Source organism: Chanos chanos, chromosome 5, assembly GCF_902362185.1.
Source record: "Chanos chanos chromosome 5, fChaCha1.1, whole genome shotgun sequence".
Lineage (NCBI taxonomy): Eukaryota > Metazoa > Chordata > Actinopteri > Gonorynchiformes > Chanidae > Chanos > Chanos chanos.
The window spans coordinates 42,124,586-42,146,881 of record NC_044499.1 but is presented as its reverse complement, the minus strand read 5'-3'; the positions used below and the strand labels follow the sequence as shown (position 1 = coordinate 42,146,881).

Here is a 22,296-nt window from a genome sequence, read left to right as displayed (position 1 = left end):
TGCTGTCAATACCTACAAACGCAGCCAACTGCACAAGTAGTAATATAAGTAGCAGTCTTTATGGTATTCACAGCACTATTCTGAGACATGAGTAATTTCAATGAACAAACCAGTTTCATTTTTATATGTATATATCATCAAGACAATAGCAATGGCTTTGATGGTAAAGTAGAAAATACGAAGAAACAAGGGTGCAAAGCCAAATCCAAAATGCCTCGTGTTCTGCAATAGTGTTGCAGGGGTAACCCACCAGTATTCTAACTTGTCTCAGTAGATCACTTCAGTAAATTTTTAAAAAAATATATGAGAATACATCACTGTTTATATTGTTGTCTGTACCGTGATAAACATTTAAGAATGGACACTGCTACTCTTATAAATTACTCATAGATTTCACAGAAAGGTGTTCAAGTGCTCCGATGAGATCATAAGAGATAACATTATCCAGCACCTAATTAACCCAATGCCCTCTTTCTTCTGTAGGCACAATGGCAAAGGGGAAAAAGCGATCCAAAGAGGCAAAGGGTAGAAAAATCACCCTAAAGATGGCCAAGAATGCTCTGAAGCCAACAACGGATGGGAAACGTCGCCTGGACCTCAGTAACATGGAGATCGCTACCTTCCCCAAGTGTATTCTAAAGCTTTGTGATGTGGATGAGCTGGACCTGAGTCGCAACCTGTTGAAGAAGATTCCGGAGAGCATTGACAAGTTTGTTAACCTGAGATGGTTAGACCTGCACAGCAACCAGCTGGAACAGATACCACAGGCCATCGGTCGCCTGCAAAATCTTTACAGTCTTAATCTTTGCAATAATCGTTTGAACACACATAGCCTTCCACATGAGCTGGGGCTTCTGAAGAACCTGCGAAGTCTCAACCTGGGCATGAACAGCATCGAGAGCCTGCCAGCCTCGGTTTCTGCTCTCAAGCAACTGCGGGAGCTGGGCCTCTTCAACAACCTTCTCACATCTGTGCCTGGCTGTCTCAAAAACCTTCCCAACTTAGACAAGCTCAACATCAATTGTAACCCCATCCCTCCAGATAATCCTCCTGAGCTGGACCCCATCAAGCGGGTTGAGTGCCTGTACCTGGTGAGAGAGAGTTGCCTGTGTGATGACTGCCTCCAGAGGTGCAAAGCAAAGAGAGAGAGGTTGGATAGCAAGACGAGCGGAAGCCCAGTTCATAAAAGGTCCATGTTTGCTGGATTGATGACACCAAACTCAGTGGCACAAGAGGATGAGGCTGTGTGGAGATGAAAGTCATACAGATTTTTAACCAGATCAGTAGGACATAGTGACCCCAAAATGACCAAGAGGCTCCAAAGGCTTTAAAGAAATGTAGAGAAAGAAAATCATTTTGAGGAGAGTGGTTCAAAAATACTATGATTCTGAAAACTGATGTGTCATCTTAACTGAATTCTGTGAAAAGATTTATTGATAAAGAATTATCTAATCAATGGTCAGACATCATTAGTGTGTCATTAATATTTAACGGTACGTGAGAAAATCTCGCACTCTCTCACACATCTCATATTACAAAATATATTACGCTCAAGTGGGCTGAAGTAAGGAGTAGATGCAGATCTAGATGCGGAGTGCAGTATATTGCAGGATATAAAGCTACAATTGTATCACATACTAAGATGGACAGAAAGGATGGGAAAGAGATCGATTTCAACACTGCTGGGTGCTCATCTCAACTGTTCCTTGATGGGATATATAAAAGATTGTATATTACTTAAAACTGGTGATATGCTGCTATGTCTAGAAGATTATTGTGTCTTAAACAAGCAAACTGCAAATAAGCATTTGTCCAGCTGGGCCACTGAAGACTGTGCTTTCCAAACCAATTCAGTTCAATCTTCTCAGTGTCTTCTGATGTGGTGTTAAACCCACTTCATTTTGGAGCTTTTTTGAACATTAACAGTTGGGAGGTAGAAGCCTACTGGGTCTGACCACAGGAAAAGTAACATGCTTAGGAAGTATGATAGCAGTCAGAACATTGTGCAGTCCAGTTTTAAGTGCTATGTGTTTATCTACCAGCAGAGAGCAGCAAACACCTAACAGGTCTTGACTTTATTAATGGAAACTGCACACGCTCCTGTAGGTCATCAAGAAAATTCATGTGAAAGCACGTACACACACGCACACACACACACACACACACACACACGTGCACATGTGCATGCACACAAAAGCACACACACACACACATACACACGCACAGTAACTAAATATGAGAAGAAATTTTCAATAATCACCACAACCAAGGCCTCTAGACAAAACATGTCCAATCACCTACAACGTCTGCTCACATTTGCAAATCCTGTGTGGCCTTTATGAAAAAACAGTAAAACAGGTATATCAATAAACCACAAATTTCCATCACCACTTTTCCATTATGCTATCAAGAAAACTGCTAAAGTGACCACAATTAAGACATCAAGAGAAAATATTGATTTCTGAACCAATTTTCTTGAGTAGTAGTCCCTAATTAAAGTCTGACTGACTGAGTTATTGATCTCCCCACATTCGCAGTAAATGTGAGCAGCTTTGTCACTATGATGACAGGTGAACTGTCTTACTCATTCTACATACCGGTCATAATTATGGTGATGACAGAGCAGTAATAGTCCACAAGCTCTACACAGAGAAACCCCTGTCCCACTGAACACGTCTAGAAAGCTGTATAGATTAATCAGTGCATATTGTGCAAAAGAGCTAAAAGGTAAAAGATACACTCAAAATGTTAAATAATGAAATAATCAGAGCATTTATTTATTCACCTCCACAGGCTTTCTTGTGTTACTGGTAAGTCGATGAGCTAAAAACCCTTGAACAAAATAAAACGTATATTTTTGCAATGCAGCTTGATTAGTCAAGTACATTCGCAAAATGTGCTCTCAATGCACTCTGAGTCTGTCGCTGTCCATTAGCAAATTAAATCAAACTGAAAGCTAATTGTGTGTAAGGAAATAACATGTAACACAACAAGGGTTTTTTTGTTGTTGTTGTTTTTTGTTTTTTGGCAATACACACTGGGACATACATGTTTTATGAGGGCCCATGTACTGAGCTTGGACCATGAAACTCAAAAATTAGAAAAAAGTTATTCAGTCATTTCTGCTGTAGTACGGATGTGATTCAGTGAAATGCCTACACATAACTATTTTTAGTATCACCTACTGTATTCCACCTGTGATGTTAAATTTAAAAATTCCACGATAAAGCAATAATTAAAGCAACAAACAAGGAACATCTTGTTTATTAAAAAAAAAAAAAAAGGTATTGTTCTGCCTAATTCTGAGATTTTTCATCTTCAAGCCTGCAGTCAACATTCATTTGTTAAAACAGCAATAACAATAATGATAATAATGATGATGATAACAATAACAACAGCAATAACAATGATGATAATAATGATGATGATATGATGATGACAGTAATAATAATAGCAATAATCATCATCATCATAATGTGAATGTTTCACCACATGATACACATTTGTTTTGAATTTGTTATGCAGATTTTTAAAGCCAAATGTCAGCACCCCTGTGAGCGCTACACTGCTGACTTTAAACCAAGTGCCAAATCAATAAATAATGCTGTTACCAGCATTAGGCCTCGATCGACCAGGCGTGTCAGTCTCCCTACAAAGGCACAAATCAGGGTTTTTAAAATCAAGTTTTCTTGTATTAATTATTGAAGGTTAATTGCACGGTTGGCCTCAAATGTATTTGTCTACCTATCAAAAAAGGTAATATACGATAGCTGAGGAACCGTAAAGACCTTTCAGTAGTTTAACAGACACTCAGAACAGAAAGGACGTCCTTAGGACATGGCTGTTTAAACCGGAATTATCCCAGCTTTGCTGTTTAGAGAAGCTACTAAAAGTAAACATACTGAAAAGCACACACACCCAAACAAACGAACAAACACACACACACACACACACAGCACACAGACAAAATGTACAGAAATCTCTATAGCTTAGTTGTTCCCTTAAAATGAATGCTGGATGAGACATCTGAGTAATGTGTGATGCATAATATTTTGTGGTTGGTAAAATAAATTAATAAACATGATCTGACAACTTTTAAAACTGTCAACAGCACTTGGAGACATAAAACAGTTCATTGACAAAAAATTGATGCTTGGTGTGGGTTGGTAAATGTATGGCCAAAGATAGATCTCAGATTTAAGCCTGACTAAGGCTTAAGCTTGATTACGGCTAATGCATCAACACATGTCTGACTACACACTCCTAAAATAGAGAAAAAGTGTGTGTCCTGACAAGTGAAATGTTCAAATTAAAACATATTTGTAGAGATGCATCCAGGAACTAACATGGCAGTGCCATCTTTCAAATTGCTGCCATTCTAAAACAATTATGTGCAGTGAATGCCCCAGCTCCATCACTTGTTGTGCACTATTGTAAATATCACAACAGAGTATACAATTTAATTAAACCTTTTTCTTATCAGGAAATCTCTCAAGAAGCAGAACTGTTAGTCTGAGGTTATGTTTTTAAACTGGACTCATCAGTAGGGGTTATTCTCAGGCTAAACAAGCAGCACCCAGCCCTTGTTGCGGTGTAGGCGATGAATGAATGAGGTTTTTACTGCTGTCTTATTTTGGCTTCAGCTGGGTGCTGTGCCCCTCCCTCTCCCACTCTGCCTGTAGGAGGACCAGCTGTGGTCTACAGGGCTGAGCTGATTCAATTGTACTGGTGGAGCTGCAGCTATTATCTGCCTTACTGGGGGTGGTGTTTTGAAAGAGGAGAAGAGAAGAGAGAGGAGAGGGGATGATAAACAAATATGGTGTGTGTGTGTGTGTGTGTGTATGTGTATGGGTGCTTGTGTCCTTGTACATGTGAGTGAGTGAGAGAGAGAGAGAGAGAGAGAGAGAGAGACAGGGTAAAAGACAGATGAGGGGTGAAAAATAGGGAAATTGAGAGAGAGATGGAGCAAGGGAAGCAGGGGAACACTAGAACAAATGCCTCTGACGAATTAAGAGGTGAGCGACTCTGGTCCTGTGTTTCAGGCTTGCTGAGCGGCAGCATGTGCAATCATACAGACATTGACTGGTCAACGTAGAGAGAGGCAGCATGAATAATGCAAGAAGGGTGGGTGTGGACCAGCGAGTGTGTGTGTGTAAGTCTTCGAGAGGCTGAAGGAGCGTGAGTGCGCGTGTGTGTTAGGGTGTGTGTGTGTGTGTGTGTGTGTGTGTGTGTGCGCGCGTGTGTGTAAATGAATATGAGGGATCCCTCCCCCAGCCCCCAACAAGCCGGTGCCTGCTACATGAGGTCAGTGCAATAGCAGAGGGAGAGAGGAGCCGGGGAGAGAGAGAGAGAGAGGGAGAGAGAGAGAGAGAGAGAGAGAACAGGAGAAGAAGAGGGAGCCACGGAGGAGAAGAGGAAGAGATAGAATGGACTGAGACAGGTGGAGTAAAGGAAAAATATGCTGAGCAGAGAAAGCGTAGCCAAGCGATGACAGCCATGCTGAGTCCAAAGATCAGACAGACCAGAAGAGGTACAGTACAGTTTGTTTATCTTCTCCTATCCATTCACTTGAGCACACAGAACCTGTCTTCTCATCTATCATCATCCTCGCTCACACTACATTCATACTGAGGGAATATGCAGATGTGCTGAGCAGACGCTGAATGTATTCTATAGAACGTGATGTGTGTTGGTTTAGTCACAGCGTCAGAAAAAAGTGACCAATTAATTAAAATAAATTGAGTTAACTGGAGGCAAAAAAAAAAACAAAAAAAAAAAAAACAGAAATTGTTCTAAAATGTGAGGATTAGGTGTAATCCCAAGTGATGATTAACATAGCAAATGACCAAAAGACATAGATTATATCATAGATCTATACTCTAGTATAATACAGAATCATGATAATATGAAATTAGTGTATTTTTCTGTTGCACACCGTACACCATTACAGTTGTACACTGTTATATACTCTGTTCTCTGAGCTGGCAATACTGTAATTTATCTCTTGTTTTAGAACACAACGTTAACTGTAATTATACTCCACCGTTCTACTGAAATCACCACAGTCTTAAATAACTCCCACTTTTACGTCTACACTGCCTCATTCCCATTGTACAATGGCTAACCGCGCGAGCAAGCATGCACATACAGCCCTGCATGTTACACCTCACGACAGCTGAGCGCTAAGAAACATTCCTCCCGCTCTCAAGGGATTCCTCCATCATCTAAAGGCAAGGCCCGCTTTACTACACATGTCCACAGTGAGCTACGGTTCATTCATCAACATGCATCAGCAGACACTCAGATGAGCCTATCAGAACGTAGGATTGTATTACTACAGTCGGACTGGTACACTAGCCCTTTCACGCTTCATTGTTTTATATATCATAAATCAACATGATCGATGCAATGTAATTCCATAACTGAAGCACCACCTAGTAAAAATGCTGAGATTATTTATCCTACTGAAAGTTATCTAAAACCTCTGTTTCTCTTCATGCATTTGAATTAGACATCATTTACATGCAGTGCATGGAGCCAAGCACATTTAGGATGTTCTTTATTACTACGCATGTAGCTGTGACCATTGCTAAATCATGCTGCTACAGTAAGCTCCACAATGCTTCATAACAATTGTTTCTTCATAATTGTTTTCCTGGTGTGAAACACACATGACAGACCTCAAGATAGACAAGATGAAATGTTCTGCAACTGGATCATACAGCACATCATGTACCATATGTAATGAATGCATTGTCTTAGTATTTGCACTGTAGAATAATTTTCTATAAAAGAAGAGGAAAGTTGCTCTGCTCTATCCTAAAACAGGGATTTTTTTTTTCTGACCACATGCTAGCAACGCCCATGACAAAGTGGGAAGGTATGAATCATCACATAGTAACAGTGGTAAACTGGGGTAAATGTGCTATGCTCCATTTAGCCAGCACACACAGAGACAATCACTCATTGAGCTTCAAATCCAGAGTGTACAAAAAAAAAAAAAAAACATGAATCTACATCTGATCTGACTGTGAGGAAAACACAAGTATGGCACGATACATTTCTCCAAACTTGTATAGATAAAAAAAAAAAAATGCTGTCAGCAGAGATTGATTTAAAAATTATGAAGCAGTCATCAGTGACTTTCAGTTTGAAAACTTCAAATCACATATTGTGTAGACCAATAAAAACTGGAGGGTATCTGATCAATATCAACAGTTTCATCGACAGGATGTACCACTCCTTGTCTTGGCTTTGAGTCAGAGCATAGAATGACACTGGGCTTTGGTGTACACAGAGCACTGGTTAATGTGATCAACAAGCAATCTAATGAGAGAGAGAGAGAGAGAGAGAAAGAGAGAGAGGGAGAGAGAGAGAGAGAGAGAGAGAGAGAGAGGGAGAGAGAGAGAGAGAGAGAGAGAAAGAGAGAGAAAGAGAGTGATTACTGCAGAGACACAGGGAGGGACACAGTACAGGCTGCCATCATGTCTCGTAGAGGACACTGGCAAACTGAATTCAGTTTGTGTAGATAATCAAAGACGTGAGATTTTTTTGAACCCCTGACATCAACATGGCTAGCACTGGCTTCCATTTCTGTAGTTACAGACATGTTTTACGCCTACTCAGGCAGATTTTCCAAAAAAAAATAAATAAATAAAAGTGCCTCTGGTCATTACAGCGTCAGAGTCCTGGCAAACACTACCATCCACAGGGGTTCATAAATGAGGAAAAATAAGGATAAAGGGGAAGGGATTGATTTTTTCCCCACTCTCTGAAAACCATACATACATTGATTGTGTGTCTGCAGCCCAGAGGCACAAGGCAGCTGTGTGTGCAGCATTGATTTCTATAAATTATACATGATAAGATAGCTTTGTCCAGGATAGCTTTGCCCTGTGTGTCCAAGCTGCAGTTTCTTCTACTCATTGGACCACTATGACAGCACTACAGCATCTTGTTTATTTGATTATGTCTTTATGGTCTTGTTTATTGAGAATACGGAAGATTACAAGGCATGTGTGACTGTTTATTTATTTATTTTTATTTTTTTAACATAGTTCATTTGTGCTATGAAATACGACAAATCCTCAATGAGATGTAAAGGATCTTATTATACTTCTCTGTGTGGATGAAAGGGTACATTCATCCGCTAAAAATGCAAGCAGAATAAACATACAGTAGTCCCATTATACCTGCACTGGTACCTCAGCGAGACCACCCCCCCCCCCCCAAGAGATCTTGTTATCAGAGTTTAAGGGCCTCTCCTTTTTCTGGGCATGACAGAACAAACATAAGACTGATACAGGGGCTGTAGGGTGGTGGCACTGAACACATGAGGGCCTTTATCTTGTATCACAACGTGTTCAGCGCCTTGGAGAAAAAAAAACACCTTTGGCTCAAGGACAGCAAAGACAGCAGCAATACAACACATTTCCCCTGGTAAAGCCATACAGAGAAGAGATGCCATTAAGCCAACCTACAAAATACTGACAAGGCTTGTAAGGTGCACTCGCCTTCAGCACAGCAAGAACAGTGGCTAGCAGACTTGTTGTAATGTGTACTGATACTCTGTATTTTGCAGTTCCTGAACATCAAGGAATGGATGTCCTAAGGAGCTTTTACCATAGACACAAGTCACTGATGTTCACTCAGACTTCTCTGTTTGGTCTTCAGCCAGGTCAAAGAGTATGGTGATGGGTGAGGTGTCCCAAGGGACATGTCGGCCCACCTCCCCGGGCCTCCAGGAGGGGGCGCTGAAAGCTGGCTGGCTGAAGAAACAGAGGAGCATTATGAAGAATTGGCAGCTGCGCTGGTTTGTGCTACGTGCTGACTACCTATACTTCTACAAGGATGAGGAGGAAACCAAACCACAGGTAGGCCTACACTGAACCCAAGAACTTCTGACTGCACTGAGGAGCAGTTTAGCCTTATTTAGTTGCCACTACTACAGGAAACGTGATAATAACGAGAAAAATCCAGCTGACAACTCCTAATGGAAACAATATAACAAGCCACAACGCAGACAGGGGTTCATCTACAGCATCTAGCTTCTTTGTGGTGCAAAAAAGACACTTTAAGACTGGAAAGTAGCTCTGGCTGAGTAAGACATACTGTGCTTTTGACATGAAACTGCAAACAGGCTGTAAGTGTGAGATCTCACATGATTTCTGGCTAATCGTTTCACATCTCAGGCAGAATCCAAATACATATATTGATTTTGTCAAACCTACAAGAGTGACCGTTGACCCTCCCATGCTGCCAATCAATGCTTTTCAGCTAGAGTAAGCCCTTATACTAAAACTGAAGTGAGTGACAGACAGCTCTTTTCACCCAACCCTGTCAATACATATGCAGCTTTCATTGATCTTCCCCCTCACAGCGCTAGGCAGGATGTGTGTGAAAATGTCAGTCCTGCCAGCTTTTCCTGCCTTTAATCAATTCATTTCAAAGTAGAGGCCTGTGTAGGCACATCACATAGCAAAGCACACACTGAGATGAAAGGAGACAGTGAACCCATTCTGAATAGGGGAGCTCCTCAGACATTTTGAATAATTAGAGATGAACAGCAAAGGCAACAAAAAGATGAGTTTAAACATGTGATATCAAATCATAGAATTTAAGAGAAATAATAACATCTAATTTAGCTATGGCTTAAAATAATGAGATCAGATTCTTCAACAAAAGTTCGTCTTAGCATCATTAAATTCAGCTGTAACATCACTAATTTGTGCAGTGTTAATATACAACATATAATAGAGTGATGAAGCAGGTGGGTCTCTGAACTCCTGAACTGCTTGGCTAAACCCTTGACCTGACCAAACCGTCGACTAATTTGTTGTCATGGCGATACGTCTGGCATTCCATTTATTTGGCGGTTTTGTATTCAGCTCATTAGATGAAAGACTGAGGATAGATTGGAAATTACCATGACCAACAGCACCTGATCACTTCAAAAAATAATGAGGTTTAGTCTAATTCCAATGCGAGGAAGCTGTTTTTAATTTTTTGAAGAAAAACTAACCAGTGTGTCTGCTTCTTCAAGAACTCTACAGAAACGCTGGTATCATAGACAGAGAAAAACATGAATTGATAGAAAGTAAGATTTATTTGTGACTTTTATTGCTGTATTTTACAACTCAATCTCTCTGCTCCAGGGTTGTATCCCTCTCAGGGGCACTCAGGTGAACGAACTGACGGTGAATCCGGAGGAACCTGGCCGACACCTGTTTGAGATTGTCCCAGGTGAGTGGAGTATGATTATGACCCTCCTCAAAACTAAAAGAATGTGCCCTACTGCAAAATAATGGGACTCACTGATTATTATGATTATAAGTGATTCTTTTATATTGTAATCTATGGACTTTTCAGGGAAGTAACAGTACTTCCTTCAACCACAGATAACCTTGGTAACACCACTTGCAAGTTGCAAGCAGTTAGAGACAGAACTATCCACAGTTTGTCAAATCAGCCCTGTAAGTTTAAACTGAAATATATCTTGCACTCAGGATGAGTTTCCAGCTAAAGGGGTTCTACTATCATCTGATAGTCTTGACTGACTCATTGCAGCCTCTACTGAAATGAGTGACTCAAGAAAATACAGTTGGTTTATTTCTTCCAGGCAAACTTGTTAAAGAAAATAAAGAAAAACACATGAATATCAATTTTGATAAAGTCCACTAATAATCTACTATGTTAATTTTGCTGATGATAAGAAATGTATGGTGTATAATAGGGTAATGATAAAAAAATATCTAACCAGGTATTAAGTAATCGCTATTTCGGTATGGTATCACAAGGCCGCTTGTTGACCTCTTCCTTGTCTCTCTTTACTGTGCTTGACTTTTGTGTGTGTCAGTGTGTGTTTAATTTATGGTGAGTAAATATGGCATGGTAGTGTAACACCATTCAGCCCTCAACTAGCCGAATGTGGACTTGGAAACTCACAGATGACGTCCTCACTGTGAAAGAGGGATTTATGCCAGCACACCACAAGCAGGGCAGAGGATGAAATTACAATTGTGCATACTACGCTACATACCTTGTACTCGGCTAACCTGACCCAACCTTCAGGCACCACTCCAAGTCGAAGTTTACAAGATATCAGATTCTCTCTTAATCCTCACAGAAAGGCTTCATATTTCCCTTTCTTTTTTCCATTCACTACAATTGCAGTTTGATGCTTGACAAAGGATATTTGGGCAAAGATAGACAACTATATTTACCAGAAAGACTGGGCAGTGATCTCAGTACATCAGTAAGAATATATTTTGTAATCTAGGATTGAGAAGTAGTCTACTGATATACCTGATCCAGCATGCTCTGAATCACTGCGGTGTAGATCAGCAAGATTTCATGGAATATTACACAGAACAATCAAAACCAAATATTACAAACAATGCTTGCCTTGGCCAGGATCATGAATAATGCTCAAGGAACTAGGCACACCTTTTCTGTTTAAATTCTGACTCTTAAATTTTAAACTTGCAGAGGCTTTGTAAACTGCATTCAATGAGTCAGGCATGTCAGCCCCTGAAAATCAATTAGCCTAAGTGCTAATGTTCACAAGAGTGAACTGGGCCAGCTTAGAGGCCAGATGTGTTACAAAAGCCTACTTTGGGATTCTTTTTTCCCCATATGCTGCAAATCCACAAAGGGAAGCAAATGTCAGAGAAGGCTTTGTAAATCCTATATCCCTTGTGGATCACAACAACTAACTTGTTTCACCTTTTTTTTTCTTTTCTTCATACTTTTAGTTTTGTTTTCTTAATAGCTTATATTCATGCATGTCCCTGATCGCACAGATTCTGACTCATGCACACAGCATAACTGTGTCCAGGCACCGATGCAAGATTGACATCATGCTTGAGACCGCGCCCTCTCCTCTCCTTCTCCTGTGGTTATCAACCACAATCTTTGTTTGGCTGCCATATTCCATTTTATCAAACAGTCTCATTTTCAAGACAGCTGTGAACCAGACACAGGGACAGTTGTGGATTTTACAGTATATCTCAGGAAACACAATATGTTGTTTTGTGCTTTGTGAAGCACTAGACATAGCTGAGCAATTTCCATTTTGTCAGTGCATCAGTTTGCCAGGTCTGCTTATTTGATATCCATAGTAAAATCAGATATTCTAACAATGGCCCTGTTCATAATTGAGGTTTAAGTGACAAGTACTCTAAGAAGAATGAGGGTGGTGAGGTCTTCAGAAGGACAAACAGAACAGCCTTCTGGCAGCCAGTACTCTGGACGATGTTCATGTATCTGTATTTGTCTGGTCTTCAGAAGAGGGACTTAAAGTACAGGATCCGTTTGGTTACTTAAAAGGAAAGGAAGTGCTTCATCAGTGAGGGGGATGCAGAACAAGAGAGTTCCAGTGGCATGCTGAGATGTCAGTCAAGGAGACAGACTTTGCAGGTTGGAAAGAGAGCGAATGAGACCTAAAGTCTCATCAGTGGCTCTCAAATTGATTGGTCTGTTCTGTGTGATTGTTTGTTTCTTCAAGCAAAAGGCGGGGTTGTCAGACAAAGTTGACAGAGTAGTTTGTCTCCACTAGACAGTCTACAGAAGGAAGTGAATGAAGTGAATGAAAAAGAGAAAAAGACAGGGGCAAAAAGAAGTTCTAATGAGGAGCAGCCATTTGGTATCGCATTCATTTGCATGGAGATTGGAGTGACTGCCCCTTCTTTTCCATTGATGAATGGCATTCTAAATGAAAGCCTGGAAGACTTGCTTTTGTGGGTTTTTGGCAGAGATGGTGCCATGCACTCACTATCCTGTCACTTAGTTCACTGGCTTGCATGACTTGTACCTGCATTGCATTTGGCATCATAGTAGCATTGTGGACATGAGTAATATGGCCCAGCTGTAGCACTGTGCCAGCTCACCCCTGGGGAACAACATGGGGCAGGGCTGTGCCCAACTGAGGAAACGCAAACCACAGCATCTGCAAGGTAATATCCCCATTCATACTAAGAAAAGGAAACAGAAACTATTTGCAGGTTTAATAAATCAATTACTTGTCAAATACGAGGAAAATGCAAAGTTTTCTTTTATTGTCTGTTAGTGTCTAATTTTCAGCAACTTATAGAGAGGATCTGAATGAAAACATACCTTATTTCTCAGTATGTAAAGACGGTAAATTGACTGAACTATTTGATTTGCCCTTGTAAAGCCATATTTATTTTTAACTACGGCTGACTCTCCAGAATTTGTTGGTTGAGATTTATATAGGAACATTAGTGTTCCTGCGACGTCTTCAGGGGTCATCTGGAGTTAATCTGCTCCAGACCTTAACGTAAATACATGGAACATAATCTTCTCTTTTCACGCTATTTCTGAGTATAGACATTAAAGTTCTGTCTTTTCTTACTTGGTTTCCTCTCTTTATAGTCAGTCTCAAAGCACTGTTTGTTTAGTGATTGGTGCCGTGTAGAATTAGTGAGTCGTGGTCATTTAGGAACATAAGCATTGTCACGCATGATATGTCTCCAAAGGTCAGTTGGAGTTAATCTGCTCCAATCCTTAGCATAATTACACGGCATATTATCAGTGCTTACCACACTGATTCTGTGTACACACGTTTGAATTCACACGCATGCACAATTATATACATTTTGCTCCTGTGTGTGTCTGGTAACATGTCTCTGGGGACAAACTGCAGGTGTATGTGCCTTTTATACATTTATGGCCAGATGACCACATAATATATCAGAGAGCAGCAATATGTTTTCATTCCATTCATTCTTTTACTCCTATAATTCTTCATTCACTTTCTGAGCCTGAGACACTTGCTGGGAAGTGATGGTGGTAATTAGAATGTCTCACCACAGTGAGAAATTAAATGTCCCCCTTTAAGTACCAGCCTCTTCATCTGCACTGTGGGAAGGCTAATGTCTTACTGTGGATAGTGGTCTTATTCATTATTTAGCTTAACTAAACCAATAAACTCCACCGGATTGGTTCTTTTAAAATGTTTGTGGTTTCATTGTTGACTTCTTGAACAATCCTGTTCTATGTGCCTGCCACTAAATACTTGATCTGAATGTTGTTTAAGATGTTATTTATGGTTTAAGCAGTGGTTTATCTTTACTTTGTATTATTTTCAATTACTTTTCTCAGATAACCAAATGATAAACACAAATCATTTTCAAAGTCATGTTTGGATATTACTTCATTTAATGATTTTGAAGCCATAACTTGCTCTCAATTTTCTGTTTGGGAGACTAAAAAGAGACAGCTGTACTTGGAATTAAGGCGTTTAATAATGATGCATCCCTGAAATGTTCATAGACAACAACAAAGCAAGACTAGATCAATAAGGGAACATTACATCATCATGACTAATTAGTCAGAAATATTCTCTGCATGCTGAGAAGATGCATGTGGACCACTAATGGGTAATGGCGAGTACAATATTTAAAGATTAATGTTTGTTTGATCTCTCTATTGAGAAAACAATATGTGTTTGTTGTAGTAGATTTCCTTGAAGAGTAGGTAAGATAACCACGATTTCTGAGATGGATACTTTGAAAGAACAGTACCATCTAGTGTCATTAAAGAAAGCTGCAGCATAATGTCTAATGTTTTATACGAGTATATATATATATATATATATATATCATTAAAACTGATGTCAGTACTGCTAGTGTATAAAGATTGATGGCCTATATTATATTGGTAATGACCTGAACTTAGAAAAGGCCCTAAAGAAATAGAGCACAAAACAGTCCTGTTTCAATAAGGCTACAATAAAAATGAAGCAATTCAAAATCAACACAATGAACTACCTATTCTATGTCTCACAAGCTATTTTTCTATTTGGAAATTACATGTCACTAAAGTATAAGAGATTCATTCCTTTTCAAACTCATCTGGCTCATTGTGTTTGCAGCTCCCTAGTGTCAGTAAATGTCAAGTCATTTCACACAAGAGTGATGATGGAGCCAGTGACAAATAAGTGTACTCTCAGCTGTAAATTCCTCTACCCAAGGCAGCTTTGTTTATTCCATTTTACAGAACCTTCCTGACCTTGCAAAAGTTTATAAAGTTGTGATTCTTTAAAACAAATTCAGAAAATAATTAACACTGTAGTAATGACATTATGGGATATTGTTTGTGTTGGTCCTTTTTCATGGACAAATGCAACACAATATCATGTAGGCTCTCTACTGCTCACCAACGTACCTTGAGGGTTAAAACATTTAAATATGCACAGTCCTTTTTCAATCCTAAAAGAAGTACAAACTGTGAACATAATAATTGCCAGCCATTCCTACGCAATTTGCTGTCTATAAACGCTTGCAGTAAGCAGGACACCTCTTATTCAAGTATTTGTCTATAAGCTCAGTGAGCAAGGCTAACTTTGCACATGGTACAATGCCTCTTAACACTGATTCTATTTACACACCCTCCCTTCTGTACAGACTTAATCAACTGATCCACATTTGAAAGAAAAAATATCACAGGCACATAAATATTTAAATATAAAAAAAGAAAACTGCATGTCAGTTGACATTCATATAATGCTAGTGCTTGAAATTCTAGTCTACAGCATGTTTATAGACAACAGCTGAAATTACAGGGGTGACACAGAACTTATAAATGACCTCATCTCTCTCTCTCACTCTCGTGTGTGTGTGTGTGTGTGTGTGTGTGTGTTTGTCTTTCTTTCTCAGGAAGTACTGTGGAGAAAGACAGAGCTACCATAAGCCATGAGCCCTTCCTTCTTATGGCCAATTCCCAGACTGAAATGGATGACTGGGTCAAGGCCATTCGACGAGTCATATGGGCTCCACTTGGTGGAGGTAATGGCACAGTGGAAATATCAGAAAACTCAGCTCAATTTCAACCCAAAAGCTCCCTTCCTCGCCCAGAATTCTATTGTGCAATACCCTTGCTCTATTCCTCCAACACACCGACACAGAGGCTGTCCTCCTTATATTCAAGTGCTGCTTTTGTGCTGTTTTTTCCTTTTTCCACCTTATGTTGAAATGACCAAAGTGTAAGATGTTTATTTATTTATACTTTTTATTCTAAATGTGTCAGTCCAATAAGCCACTGGTTAAGGTACTACAATGTATGTCACGCAGATAAGGCATTCACTATCCTTTTTATGTATTATACTTTTAAAATGTCAAATACTAGTATGTTCTCTGTGTATGCAAAAATATCACCCAGTTTACTGATCAGTGTGTCAGGCTGGCTGACTACCAGGCATTATGTTACAAGGGCCATGGTATTTATAGCAAGATCATGTAAAGTAAGGCCTAAGCCTAATCAATGATATGTTTTTTATATCCAAGTGATGAACCCTCCACTGGAATGCACCACTGTCCTTAGCACTATGATAGTCATGAGGCACATGCCATTACTAAGCCCCAGTATTTCTCAACAAGACTGCAAATACTTTGCCTAAATATATTGTGCGAGCAGAACTTTTATCTGTATATATTTCAGAAAGACATGACTGTTACTGTAGTTTCATATACAGTAATTATTATTTAGCCAAACATGGCCCCAGCCATAGTTGACAAATATCTACTATACCAACTATTTAAGAGTGAGTTGATCTGATATAATTACATGCCTCAGGAAGAAATCTTGTAATATAGCATGTAAAATTAAAGCTTCACAGGAGGGTATTCCCTTACCATGGTTTCGGGTTTACCAGACCGACAGGAATGTCTCCGAGTTCTCCAGCTCCCCGTTAAGAATAGAACTGAGGCCAAGTTAGAAACAGAATGATCTGATAACCGGCATATTGCTGGCACAACCCAATGAGAGTTGCCAACGACTACATCCTAACGTGATTCCTAATCATCCATTTGGCTTGTGGACGACACCATGTTAGCAGGTTAATTGTGAGTCATCCTTCTTCTACTAATGCTGCAAACAACAATCATGACTCAGTTGACAGTCTGCGCGCCAATCCTGTTCTCGAGGAGAATGCACGGGGCAAACGGGATGTCCGGAACAGAAGACTGTCCGTGGAGCAGAAATCATAGGCAAAAACGAAATCTTGGCGTTTATTGTATGGCTGATAAGCGACCGCTATTTCTTTGTGATCCATGTTCTTCTTTGGCGTACTACGACTACTGGCCATTACACGACGGTTGTGCTTGTGAAACACGGCACTGTTGTTGTGACTATTTCAGAGCTCAAAATACTCAGCAACTCTCAGGTGTGACGACCTATATTAAGTGGCGGGACAAACCAGCCGAATATTTGCTGTTGGATGTTCAGGGCTTTGATATGGGGTTGGAAGGGGCTATACACATAAGTCGATATGCTGATGTGATTATAAAGCTGTTTTTGTGTGAGAGAATTGTCCTGCCCACAAGTCTATTTTTAACATGGCATTATCTACTGAATGCGTGTGTCTGCATATTCGGCAAAATATTCGTGATCATTATACTGAAATATGCCTTTTTTCTTTCTTCCACAGGAATATTTGGACAATGTCTGGAGGACACTGTCCAATATGAAAAGAAGTTTGGCCCACGTCTTGTTCCGCTCTTGGTTGAGCAATGTGTGGATTTTATTAGGGAGCGGGGACTGAATGAAGAAGGCCTTTTTAGGATGCCAGGTCAGGCAAACCTGGTAAAAGAGCTCCAAGATGCTTTTGACTGTGGAGATAAACCACTGTTTGACAGGTACAGGCAACCAGTCATTTCAACTATTAAGCCACATTAATTCAAAATTAATCTGTTCTTCTTTAAATGGTGATTCTGGGCAGTTAAATGGACCAGAGATTCAGAGGAAAGAACTACAGGATCAGGGTTAATACTGAATTGAGAATTGAAGGTTAATTTGAATTCAGCTCCTTGAATTTGAATCAGAGTTGGAGCTGACCCCAGTCTTGAAGATGTGGAGTTCGAATTGAATTGGAATCACCAGAAACAAAATTCAATTAGATGTGACTGCTCAAGATGAAATTAAATAATAAGTAAAGATCTATAATAAAAAGTAAAGTTACACTAAGCACACTGAGTTATAACAATAAGCCTGTTTTACACAGGGTTCATTTGAGTTTACTTTAATCCAACCTTTTTGAGACCTTTTTTTTTTTTTTTTTACTTTTTGTAGTAACACTGATGTTCACACCGTGGCATCGTTGTTGAAGTTGTACCTCAGAGAGCTACCTGAGCCAGTCATACCTTTCAGCAAGTATGAGGACTTCCTCACCTGTGCACAGCTTCTTTCCAAAGATGCTGAGGAGGTATGAGACCATGTGCAACACACAACCTGCGGTGTGCTCCCATGGTTTGCCAATTTATACTCACACATGTGTTGGTAGAATCTCCCTTGTAATTCTGTATTCTTTGACTGACATAAAAAAAAGTACCATTACTCATCTGAAACAAGTCCAGAAACATATCGTGAGATGTGCATTTGCCGGAGAGCAGGCCTATTCTAATTTTGACTGATCTCTCTCTTTGTGATAATAACATCTAGCTTCAATTACTTTGAGATGGAAAATTACTCAAAGAATAATGGGAATCATATGTATATGGATGCAGCTGTTCGTGCAGAGTTTGGAATCTGCTCTGATGAATGTTGCGCTGGAGATTTAAGAGACATATTTGTCAGTACTACAGATTTTGCCCAATATTGATTCTAGTATCTAAAAAAGATGCAGTAGGAAAACCCTTGTCCACATTAAATGTCAACTTCAAGCTTGAAAATAAAAATGTTCAGGACATATAAAAATTCATGTCCTTATGGGTGTACTCAAAAGTAAAACCATTGATTCTTACAGGTATTACATGATAGATATACAACATTTAGCATAGTTTAAGAACTTTAATATAATAACTCAATAATAATGTACAAAATACACTTATAGGGCATGTGATTGGTTTTCTCTAGGGAATACAAGAACTAGGAAGGCAAGTGAAGACACTTCCCCAGGCCAACTACGATCTTTTGAAATATATATGCAAGTAGGTCAAACTTTTGACAAAGAATAGCATTAAACAAGACCTTTTTCCTTGACACAGCGCAGAAACTATCACTAAATATTTTTGTTTGTAGATTTCTTGATGAGGTTCAGTCACACTCAAATGAGAATAAAATGAGTGTGCAGAATCTGGCAACAGTGTTTGGACCAAATATCCTTCGTCCTAAAATGGAAGACCCAGTTACCATCATGGAAGGTAAAAATCACAAAATCATTGTGTTGACCGTGGTCGTTATAGATTTGGTGGATGAAGTGCCAAAGAATGATCCACACTGAAGTTCTGGATCAAGATCTTTATTAAATATCATTGATGATCCACACACAAAAATATTCTTTCAACTGCTGCTGGATCATAGCCTGTTTGTAATAACCAAACATATCTGTCTAATCAGTGTTCCTCAATATTCAGTATTCTTCAATATTTGTACTTCAGTGTTCCACAATACTTAATATTCCATTCTTCATTCAAGTTTCACTCAGCATCCACTGAAAACTACTGCTCTGTGGGGCAAAATGCTCATATTAAAGTTAAAGAATGTTCTAGAAAGCCCAATATTCATCCAGAAGTTCTTAAAAGCCCTCAACAGTTCTGTTATGAAACCACTAGTGCTGACATTCCAGCATCTCCCATAGATCTCTTAATTTTAACAGTCATAGCTTTAGTTTAAGTAATAAAGATTCATACATAGCCATGCAACACACAAGCAATTACACACATAACACCAGTACTAAATCAGTGATGTGAGCTTGTGTGCAATATTAATTTTATATGCATGCAACATTTATCAAATTGTTCTTACAGGAACCTCTCTTGTTCAGCATCTCATGACTGTGCTCATCAGCGAACACCATCGTCTTTATGCTGAGCAGAATTCAGAAGTTCCTCTGGTCCAGGTGAGCTCTCAAGACCAACAGCACCAGCAATCTAACCTGGTTGACTTGATCTCAGAGGAGGAATTTCAGGGCTGCCCATCGGGAGGGAAGAGCTCTTATTCCAACAATGACCCTGCCAGCACCAGTGCTTCCTCCTTGGATGCCAATATTTGCTCACCAGCTGGTCCCTCCTCAAAGTTAGCAACTCAGGGAAAGGGGAGCACAGCTATCAGCCCCAGCAAGCAATCTAAGACTCTGCCTGCCTGGAAATACTCCTTTAAGAGTTCTTCGCCACGACCACCCTCTACTAAAATCGGTGGCTCCACAGTAGATGTGTCAAGTGCCTCGAGTGGGAACTGGTTAATGAATGGACTGTCCTCATTGCGAGGACATCGCCGCACCTCCTCAGGAGAGCGTGTCAGGGATTCTGGGTCATCACAGAGACTGTCCACCTATGACAATGTTACGTCATCCTCCAGTCTTGGGAGTGTGCCCAGTGTGGCCAGCACTCCGTGGTCCACTTCATCTAGTGAGATTTCTGTTCCAGACTCTAGTAGTGACCCTTTGGGGACAAACACCGGTCAGGAAGGTTCTTTGCCAGAGCCAAAGGAGTTCCCCCAGGGTACATCACAGGATGGTGACACAGTTAAACCTTCAGAGCAAGAGGAGGGTAGCATCGTTATGGAGATATGTGTGAGCAGTGTAGACTGCAGTGACAATACTAATATGACCACTGCTGTCGCAGTTGCAGCTGATGAAGCAGATGAAAGCACCTTGTCTCTGGCCAGCTTGGTGGCAGGGCTGAAAGATGAGCTGAGGAGGCAGAAATTGACCTATGAATCCAGAATGAAAAAGTAAGGGTCCGGTAATTGAAATAAAGAATTGTGAGCAGTGATTTTAAAAATACTGAATTTAACATACTTTTGTTACCAAAAAATGTTTCACTATAATTTGGGATCAGGTTTTCTTCTTACAATTTCTCAATCAAATTCGCTAATGCCCTAAAGTTTAGCGCCCCTTAAATATTGCCCCTAAAGTTTGCTAGCGCTGTTTATTATTGCTCGTTAAGTTTTGCTGATACAGAATACCAAACAGCGGGTGCTGGCTATGTCATTTCATTTACTGCATTTTTTTTTTTTTTTTTTTTTTATGCTCCCTTCAGGCTGGAGGAGTCGAGCGCAGCACTTTGTGCACAGATGAAGAGGCTTGAGCATGAGATGGAGCAGGAAAGAAAGAAAAAGGAAATGCTTGAGATCAAACTGCGCAACTCTGAGCGGGCACGTCAGGACGCAGAGACCCGTAATCAGCTTCTCGAAAAGGAAATGGAGGAATTTTTCTCCACTCTGGGGGACCTTGCTCTTGGAGCCCGCACTAGTGACCTTTGAAAAAAAAAATCAAAGGCGTACATCTGAAGCACCAGAAAACATGGTAACAATCTGTGGGGATGTGATGATTGTGAATAGTCATGCCTCTGCCTCCGTAGGCTTCTCTATTAATAATGTTGAACATATCCTTGTCCTTTGGTTCACTGTGGGATTATATCTATCAGGACGCTCACAGAAGAGCAAACTTGCTTGGTATAGTTGTAACTGTTTTGATGGAACTTTAAATGAATTTCAGGCATCCTTTTGAAAGGTTTGCTAGTGGCCCTACAACTTTTAAGGAGTGGTTCATTTATTGGAGATGCATCATACTGCTTTTACAAAGACCACACCATACCAAAGTCTGATTTTCCTATGGGGACCATTGAGGAGGCCCTGGTGTTTTTACACCTAAAGCTGCCCACTGCCTGAGAATATGAAGGGACTGTATTGGGGACTGTAGTGCCTTTGCAGAGATTTGTGTAGATATGTCATGTTGCTTGCTTAAATAGACTAGGTCTACAGTTTTGCCATTGAGGAAGATAGATGAATTTACTGACAATGAGAGTTAATATCATTGAAAAGTATGGTCATAGTTGTCATTGTCAAATCCCCTCTGGAAACTCTCCAGCAATGACTTTATTAAGGCAGTCCTTTTTTAGTCTTCATGACAGGATTGTTGTTTCACTTTTGAGCTCCACCAGTAGTTTAAACATCAGCCGGAGCTTCCATCTCTAGACTGTCAGATTAGCATGAAATTTCTCATTGTTTTAGAATGCTGATCTTTGAATGGCCACTTTTATTGATGATCTATTTGAACTAAATCGGAGATGTAAATTATTGTGTTTTACCATAATTTTGACTGAGATAATAAACACTGTTGGAATCCATCTTGGCCAATCAGAACCCAGTACTTAATAAACCTCTGGTTTAAATCAAACTAATGATATTTGGCAAGTTGCTCATGATATGGAATTTCGTACCACCTTATTCAAAATATTCGATGAATGTCACATGCATGGAACATAGTGAAAAGATCTGTACAAAGTGATGACTAGTAAGTATGTTTAAATGATAAAATATGTTTGTTATTTTACTTAT

The 22,296-nt window shown here is 39.8% G+C and overlaps 2 protein-coding genes across 2 annotated transcripts; both read left to right on the top strand.

The window, feature by feature from the left end:
* The first annotated feature begins 488 nt into the window (after positions 1–488).
* On the top strand, positions 489–1,256 carry lrrc18b (leucine rich repeat containing 18b). Its single transcript, XM_030775923.1, has one exon. The coding sequence runs from the start codon at positions 489–491 to the stop codon at positions 1,254–1,256; it is 768 nt and encodes a 255-aa protein (XP_030631783.1).
* Positions 1,257–5,487: 4,231 nt separating this feature from the next.
* On the top strand, positions 5,488–21,219 carry arhgap22b (Rho GTPase activating protein 22b). The gene is made up of 10 exons (XM_030775260.1): positions 5,488–5,530; positions 8,674–8,873; positions 10,155–10,242; positions 15,678–15,806; positions 17,447–17,654; positions 18,088–18,220; positions 18,871–18,944; positions 19,036–19,157; positions 19,764–20,688; positions 20,997–21,219. The coding sequence occupies exons 1-10, from the start codon at positions 5,488–5,490 to the stop codon at positions 21,217–21,219; spliced, it is 2,145 nt and encodes a 714-aa protein (XP_030631120.1).
* Positions 21,220–22,296: the final 1,077 nt, after the last annotated feature.